Source organism: Grammomys surdaster, unplaced genomic scaffold (assembly GCF_004785775.1).
Source record: "Grammomys surdaster isolate TR1022 unplaced genomic scaffold, NIH_TR_1.0 131, whole genome shotgun sequence".
NCBI lineage: Eukaryota > Metazoa > Chordata > Mammalia > Rodentia > Muridae > Grammomys > Grammomys surdaster.
Genome location: NW_021604589.1, coordinates 2,837,740 through 2,847,132, shown reverse-complemented (window position 1 = coordinate 2,847,132; position 9,393 = coordinate 2,837,740). Strand labels below are relative to the sequence as shown.

Sequence of the window (9,393 nt, the reverse complement as noted above, 5' to 3'; positions counted from 1 at the left end):
AGCAAATGAGCAGACTGTTCTGTTATTGTTGTTACTGTCATTATTCTGAGATAGGATTTCCTTAACCCAGGTTACATAAACTGTTGATTCCGCATGTCCAAGTTATAGGATCATAGACACAAGCTGCCATGCCCAGGTCCCTACCACAAAATTGTAATGGTCCAAGTGTTGACTAGCACCTACAAAGGCAACCTGATGGGGCGAAAAGCAGACGTCACCAGTTGCAGGAGCAGCACATGCCCTGGTATTCTTGCCTATCTCTCTGAGTTAGCCCTTGTTTGTGTTTTGCTCTACCTGGAGTTTCCCTTTTCTTTCATGACAGCATTTTCCTTTTGCTTCTGTTTTTAATTTCATTTTCATTGAAACACAATGTTATGATATATAAACTTCCCATTCCAGAAAATATGTCAATGGTCGGATATAGAGCTCCTACCTACACAACTGACCAAAATGATATAAGCAGTTCTAGGGGTATTTAAATTATAACGTCACACACAAAAGCAATATGGCACACAGTGTGAGTTTGGGTTCATTTTGTTTTTTTTTTTTCCAGATAGGGTTTTACTATGCAACCCTGGATTTACTGAAACTCACTATGTAAACCAGCCTGGATTCAAACTCACAGAGATCGACCTGCCCCTTCCCTCCTGAGTGCTTGGATAAAATGTGTGTGTCACCTTGCCTAACCTTGGGTTATTGTGTTATGTGACAGCATTGAACCATGCAAATGAATTGAAACATAAATAATGAATTGTCGCAAATGCAGAACATAAGTTGAGAAAGACTGAACTGAAATGGTCTTCAACTGCTGAATTTGGCAGTAAGAACATCATAAGTTGTCGGGTTGTGATACACCAATGGGCATCCTGGTCTCAGCTTTTCAGCCTCTATCTTTTTGCAACTGCCAAGCTTCACAGCTTCCTTACACTGTTGGTTTTCCTCTCAAATGCTAATAAATGCTAATTCTGAGTAAGGTTTTAAAATTCTTTATCAATGTGACTAAAAACCAACAAACGAGACCCCTGTTTTTTTTTTTCCTGGTAATACCATGAACTGTGACCTAAAAACAACTCTTTCTCCTTTAAGATGCTTTTGTATTTTGTTATAGCAACAGAAAAGAAACCAAGACTGGAGAAATCAGAGGTCTTAGAGTCAGAGAGAAGGGGAAAGAGGGGTATAAGTACTGGAAAAGTACATACAAAACCTAAGACTTAACCAATCAGCAATACCCTGTCATGGCAGTACCTGTAGGTCTCCTGGGTTCATTTTACCAACATGTCCACAGAAGTCTTCATGAGCCATGCTGCCCCCTTCCAGAAGATAAGATACCTTAAAAGAAAAACAGAAGAAAAAGTTGATCTTTTGACTACTGTAAAATCAGATTGTTTGGGTTCTTTATTTTTTATTTGTGTCAGTTCCATTTTTATTTCATATATTAAACACTCTCTTAGTTTGTAAAAAAAATCTTGCTATTTCAACTTGCTTTTCCATTAAAATAATGGACAAAGAATATGATGACATTTTGCCAAAGAGAACATGCAAATGGGTAGCAGGAATGGGAAGGAATGCTCAACATCACTCATCAGAGAAATATAAATCCAAACTGCAATGTGACATCACCTCACACCAGTTAGATACATACTATCAAAGTCAAAACCTAGGTGATTGTTCAAAAAGAAATGAGAAAGGGGGACCCTTTCTATACTGTTGGTGAGAAGTAAACTGTTCTAGCCACCATAGAAAACAGATTGAAAGTTATTTAAAACAAAAACTAGAAATAGAATTACCACATCATTCTCCTTTCTTAATCCTCAGTACATACCCAAAACAAATCAAGTCATCTTGGGAACGACATACCAACAAACTGATGTTTACTGTAGTACTTAACTTATAATACTTATAGTACTTATGATAGCCATGCTATGGAATCAGTTTAGCTATCTAAGCACAAATTAATAGATCATGAAAATGAGGAAGATACAAAGCCTTATAAGGGGAAGATGCCCTGTTAATGTTTATAGTATAGATAAAACTGGAAGATGTTACATTAAATTAAATAAGTCAGATACAAAACAACAATTACTGCATGACCTCCCATAGAAATTGAGATTACAGGCTTGCTTACTAAGAATTGGAATGGGGAAATTATGAAGTATAGGTCAAGAGCCCACAGTTAGATGATAAAAGGTTCTTGGGGCCCAGTGCCCAACATGTGGGTAGAATTAATAATACTGCATTTGATATGATGAGGCTGGAGAGATGGCTCAGTTGGTGATGTACATTCTATGAAATTCCAAGGACCTGAGTTTGATCCTTAGAACCCACACAAACCAGCCAGGCATGATAGACACTGGAAATCCCAGTGCTGGGATAGACCCCTGGGGTTCACTGGCCAGCCAACCTAGCCTACTTGAAAATCTCCAAGCCAGTGAGAGACCATGTCTCTTAAAAAGATAGATGGTTCATGAAGAACAACACCCAAGGTTGGCCTCTGGCCACTACTCACAAATAGAAACGTGTACATACATGAATACACACGTGATAATGTTGTGAGGTGTTAATCATTCCATAATAGATACATGCATCAAAACACTGCAATACATGCATGTATTAAAACACTGCAGTGTTTAAAACACTATAGTTTAACGAAGCATGAAGAAGCAAAGGATCAAGAAACTGTGGAAATCTGTTCAATTTTTCCACCAAAACTTAGGAGAACTGAGTTTAGGAGAAGACAGGAGAGCAACCCGAGAGAACAAATATGTGACAGGTAGTCATACTATCCACACCATGCCTTTGAGGGAATTTCACTATGCCCCATCCTCCAAGGATGTGCAGCCCAGGAATGCCAGAGCTCATAGCCAGTTAAAGTAGCACTCACCCTGGAGGCCCAGAAAAGTTCATGATGGGCCTCCCACAGCCAGGCCTGAAGCTCAGGTGAAAATAAGCCTGTTCTTGGATATAGCAGGAAGCCCAAAGGAAACATTCTGGACACCCAGGCACACAGTCTCAGTGGCTACTCAAAACTGTTTATGACATATGTCAAGTAATTTCAAATTAAAGCCAACGTTCCCAGATTTATGCCTTCATTCGCAGACCGCAAGGCCATATTCACACAAGTGTGTACGGTGTTCACATTCCCAGATCCAGATCCACAGTAAATTTAAAGCTGAAGAGAAATGCTATGTGTCCCATAGAGTGGCCACTAGCCACATGCAGCTGCTTGCGTTTCACTTAAATCGGACTAATAGAATTTAAAGTCAGCTATCAGCTGTACTAGCCATATTTCCAGTGCTCAATAGCCTCCTGTAGCTAATGGCTGCTATAATCAACAGTGGAGACTATAAAACATTTCTGTCTTTACAGAGTTCTATTCACCACTGTGATCTAGACAAAAGAATTTGAAAATTAGATTTCAGCAAAGGTGGGCATTTTCTATAGAGTACAAAATCTCTCAAACCAGAAGCATTCTAATGGGCCTCTCATTTCGTTGTTTTATCAAAAGAAAAAAACCAACTCTAATATTCTCTTCTTTATGGTCTTGTAATCAAATCAGAGAGGAAAGATTGAAGAGACACCAAATACATACAACATTTAATTACTTCAAAGACATGGCCATATTGTTACAGGAAATATTCAAGTTAGTCCCGGAGGTTTAAAATGAGTGGTGGTCACGATACAAGGCTCTCATTGCATGCTTTATTTAAATTGGATAACTTGCGCACTCCTTGTAACTCCTGAAAACATTACCATCCAGCCTAAGCAGTTGTGAAAGGCATGTGATAGTTCTCTGCTAATAACCCACTGCAGGCTTAACAGTAGCAACCGTGGACATTCTCATAACTGGATACAATTTTCAAACGCTAGCTACCTCAATATTTTGTTTAACCCTTAATGTGATTATCGTTTTGAATTTTACTTTAAGTTGTTATTAACCATTATTATTATATGAGTGAACCAGAAAAGTGAAATCTCTGACTAAAATTCCAATATCCATTGTTGGGATTTAAATTTTCACTCAAATATACTAAATCAAATAAAAGACCTTCCTTATTTAAAAAATTAGAACTTACAAATGAATTATTCTTGCTACCAACCTCCCAAATTAACAACTTTTACCAATTCCCTACATCTTAACTCTGTAAAACCACAAAAAGAAAAAGAATGAAAATATATTTTTTAAAAAAGAAAGCCAAAACATATCCCCAAAAGGTGTGAAATGAGAAAATATTTATGAAGTTTTTAGTACCTATGAGATACTTCATTGGCATCTTCACTTATATGTATATGGGTCTTTTGCCTGCATGTATGCCTGTGCACCACATGCATCCTTGTATGCTGCTTGGAGGCTTGAGAGGGCATAAGTCCCTGTGGAACTGGAGTTATGGTAGTTGACAGCCACCATGTGGATGCTGAGACACCCTAAACATGGTGACACAATACTGCAAGGTGGCGTCCATGACTGAATATGTAGAAGGGATATGAGCAACAGCAACCTCCCCTCTCTGCTTCCTGATTTGATGCAGTTCTTTTTTGATTTATGTATCTATGTGTGTGGAGGGGTGATTATATGTGCGAATGCATGAGTGCTTTTATTAGCATACAAATGAGTTTTTCTCGTGGCATTTTTATACCACTTTGTTTTGGAGTATGCTTTCCTTCCTCACTCCTCTCCAGTTCCAGCAGTTCTCCCTCCCTGCTTGTATGCAGGGAGAACCCCCGGTACTCCCTTTTCCACTCACATGCCTCGTTGTAGTTGGGGAAAGGAAAATTTGAAAACAAAGTGAAATGACTCACATGTATGAAGATGCCATGATGAATCTCTTATTTTGTATGCTAACCTAAAAAGTTAATTAAGCAAGAACGTGTCTAATATATGAGATTTAATATATGTATGGAAGATATGGCAGGTCAAAGAATGACAATTATATTTTACATTTGATCTTAGTCAAAAGGCCATGAAGTGATAATAATTATATTTAAAGGAGTCAAATATGACACTACATATAAATTCATCAAATGAAATTTCATCCTGTAATTATTAGTATGCATAGAGATGCCTGAACATACATATACAAAAATGTCAATGGTGGTCATCTCAAGATGATCAGTGTAGACATGTTTTATTATTAGTTTCTCTACACAAAGGATACTTTCCTTTTTTCCCCAAGAGAAACATGTACTTTATTCTGAAAACAAGGATGCATCTTCCAATCATTAAAATAAATGTTATGGATTGGTCTTTATAGATTTATTCCCCAGCTAAAGGTTTAGACAGGAAGTTAACAACATGGACAATGTAACACAATGTGAGGACAATGGAACACAGACTTTTCCACGTTGATGCTTAATTTTTATAGAAGTCACTAAGGCCAGAATGGGAATAAAGCTCTTGAGATTCAATAACTTTAAGGGGACAGACAGCAAGCTTCCAATTTTTAAACAAGCAGCCAAAGTATAAGGAGCACTGTCTACAATTGCTTTCCTGTCTTTCCTATTTTTGTTTAGCTTGGGATGAAGCTCCCTCCTGGGTTTTCAAAGAAGACCCTTTTAAATTATAACCCCAGATTATTTTTAGTTACTCAAGTCAAACATAAAGTCTTTCAAGTTGCAAACCGTAACCTACACACACACACACACACACACACACACACACGTCTTGATATTATTAGTCTGTATACAATATTTGCTTTTTTATTATTGCTAAGTGTCATAAATGCTTTACAGCAACTTTGCTTATGGGAGTTGCTGTCTGTAGAACATCTTAAAAGGAAAGAAAACCCTGGAGCAGTTACATCTGAGCATTGAGACAAGCCACATGATCTTTGAGGGCCTTACATAATCACAAACACCTGGAGGACTGCCACGGATGGTTGACGAATTGTGTTATGTTTAAACTCGAGAGTTGTGTGTGTCCAATTAAGCAATAAGCTTGTAATCTGAACCAGGTGTTTCCTCAGAGCACTTGATATGCTGTTTGGTCTCCTGTCTTCCTTTCCTCCTTCTAGTCTTTTCCATGAGTCTTTAACAAGTATTTTTGTTCCCTTGTAAGTTCTTAATTCTTTGGGTGTTTTGCGTTTGGAGAGAGAAAGACACAATCTCACACAGCAATGATAGAAAAGTCATTTACCATGTAAAGTGTAAGAAAAGTGAGTCTCTGAGAACTGTAAATTAAGCTGGAAGAATTCCCACACAAGAGAAAATACAGTTTGTTGGGTTTTTTTTCCAGCTGCTATATAGAAAGAAGAGCAAGGAGTAGGCCTCAGTCTATGTCTGGATATAAAACACAAGACTTACCCTTTAAAGTCAAAACTTTACATTATGGGGACAATTATATTTCCTTTTCATTTCTTTTGCCCTAAAATTGTGAGGGTTTTTTCTTTCTTCCTGTTAGCTGGGTAGTAGAGAAAAAAAAAAAAAGAAGGAAAGCAAAATACCACGAGTTGAGGTCATGGCTGACAAGAGATACCAACAAGGAACATACTGTGTAGTAGAAGCTGTGAAGCTTTTCTCAGGGGCAGAAATATGATGTTTGAATTCATACACTGAAGGACCCAAAAAGGAAAACATCTTCACCACATGAGCAATCCCTCTGAAAACTCAGTCCATTAACCCTACTCATCTAACACTAATCCTACAATACACACACTTCCCTAAAGGTGGTCACAACAACAGTGGGATTTTTTTCTTATATATATAAAAAAAAAAAAACAGAACACAGTTTGGATGTCTATCAAGCCAGCAATCCAAGGAGGATGCTATTCCTCTGGTCCTACTTTGGCATGATCCTGTCATAAACCTACACAGGTGCCAGGCTTTCAAGAACTCCGGCTTCACTACTCCCTACTGGGGAGGCTCTTTCTGCATCTAGAAAGCTAGTCAGGTTTAGGCCTGCTTAGAGTCACTAGATTGCCCTCTTCGAGTTGTGAGCTGCTGAGGGAAGTCCTTTACTTTCTCTTTAAGAGAATTATATACAACAGGGACCTATTAAGTTGACTCCTAGGGTATGGTCAGAACTAAATGATGACGTGACCAGGAGCCCCTCACATGTTCAGTAAGTTCTAGAGTGAGCACATCTCCTTGGGCAGGGATCACATCTGTAAGTCCTCCCTCACATCTTCCCACCTGCTTCCTGAAGTATATTACCCAGACATTCCCATGGCTCTGTTTGTCACTTTATTCAGGCCACAGTTCAAATATCACAGACTGAATGACATCGTATCTTGGTCTACTCTGTCCTACACCGGACTGTTTCTTCTTCCCAGCTTTTTCAGTACATGATGCTGTTTTATAAAATTATTCATTTATTGGCTATCTAAAAGAATATAAGATCCATAAAAGAGTAAGGCAAAGGACACTGTCAATAGGACAAAACGACAACATTTTATTATTGTAAACAATGGATTCCATTGTGTCCAATCTACATTCTCATCAACAGCAAATATGTGTTCCATTTCTCTGTGCATCTTCACCAACATTTATCGTTGTTTGTGGTCTTGAAGATAGCCATTCTGGACTAGGGGGAGATGCAATCTCCATGTAAGTGCGACTTGCATTTCCAGGATGTCTAAAGATAGTCAACATCTTTTTCAGATATTTATTGGCCATTTGTACTTCTTTTGAAAACTTTCTGTGTAATTCATTTGCTCATTTATTGATCAGGTGAAATTTTTGGTATTCATTTCCTGAATTTGTTATATATTCTACATATTAATCTCTTTGACAAGGAGATTCATTTGAGGACAAATAACTAGCAAACTTTTAATTTCCATTCTGTAGCCTGTCTCTTCACTCTGTTGATTATTTCTTTGCCACACAGAAGCTTTTTAATTAGATGCAATCCCATTTGTCAATTCTTGCTGTTGTTTCCTGAGCCACTGGGGTTGTATCCAGAAAGTCATTGTGTATGACTACATCTTGAAGTATTTTCAATAGAGACATTTAAAAAAAAACTCTTCAACTGTGCCCTGCTTACAGCTGTCACTGATGATGTATTGAATACATGAATAAATCTTATATTTCATAATTTTTAAGTGTTTACTAAACATCTAGCCCTGGGTATATACCATAATCTACATGTGATTATTGTCATTAAGGTTACAGTGAAACAACAGCAGAGCAAGAAATTAAATCAACATTTTCTTTCTCTGAGAATACTTTTCCCAGCCCATGTTGCCTCACGAATGCTGACACCATCATGTAGGGTTTTCGAGCACAGTGGTTGCCTCTGAGGAGAGATCTGACAGGAGATGCAACAGCAGGTGGAATGGTAGGGGTTTCCCAAAAGAAAGAGGAGGACTTTGGCAATTCATGTGAATCAGCCATTTTGGGTAAAGACAAAAATCCCAGGGCTGTATGCCAAACTGAAAATAAGCCTTGTGATTCCTGAAGAAATGGGGTCAATTAAAAGTCCCAAAGCTACAATACCCTACAATGAGGTGACTGGTCCTTCGTTATAGACATTCAAGAGCTTTACTTAATAACATCCAGCTGCAAAGAAAAGAAGAAACTGACTTACCTGCCTCATATTTTATCCTGCTCTCATTCCTGAAAGTCTTTCAAATCTACCCGTTTTCCTTGCACCGGAGTCAAAGTTCTGATATACATGTCAAGATTCTGTAACAGTCATATTCATAAACCTAACTACTCAGGCAAATTGAATCACAGGCTCCCTCACTCCCTCACTACCTTCCACCTGTTCCTAGATCTCCTGAGGAAAAATATCTCTTCCTCTTCAAACCCAAATGCCCAATCTTAGGAGGACTGTCTTCCAACAAACTGACTCCCTGTGTAACTACCAGCCACCTTCTTAACTGCCACGACCCACCTCCAATAAAAAAAGTGGGGAAGGGGCTCACTTCAATTGTTCTATCTTCCACATTATATGGAAGGTCTCAACTGTATGACTTACTAACATCTATGATTACTCAAATTTCAAGCACACAGTACTGTGTTCTATCCCCATACAGAGGAAAAGTCAGTAGCTACAACTTGTAGCTTAAGAGAGCCCCCTGCCGACTCAAATGAGGTGTGCCCCATTTCTACAGAAGTAGTTCTCAACCTGGGGATCACGACTCCTTTGGGGGTCGAATTACCCTTTCACAAGAGTCACAGATCAGATCTCCTGCTTATCAGATATTTACACTAGGATTCATACAATAGCAAAATTACAGTTGCGAAGTAGTAACTAAAATAATTTTATGGCTATGGGTCGCCACAACATGAGGAACTATATTAAAGGGTTGCAGCATTACAAAGGCTGAGAGCCACTGGTCTACAGTCAGGGCTCACTAAACTAGATGCAGGCCTTGTTAATAGGTGCATCCATAAGTAAGTATGTCTTTTTGGCACATGAGAGATGCCTGTGCTTAAGGACCTAGGGTCATGAGACAA

The 9,393-nt window shown here is 38.4% G+C and overlaps 1 protein-coding gene across 3 annotated transcripts in view; it reads right to left on the bottom strand.

Moving 5' to 3' along the window:
* Positions 1-9,393, bottom strand: part of Pir (pirin) — a 97,189-nt gene that overhangs the window by 65,878 nt on the left and 21,918 nt on the right. For all 3 annotated transcript variants that reach the window (XM_028762146.1, XM_028762148.1, XM_028762149.1), the window contains exon 4: positions 1,246-1,329. In XM_028762146.1, coding sequence (XP_028617979.1) covers positions 1,246-1,329 — 84 coding nt within the window. The remainder of the gene's footprint in view (positions 1-1,245; positions 1,330-9,393) is intronic.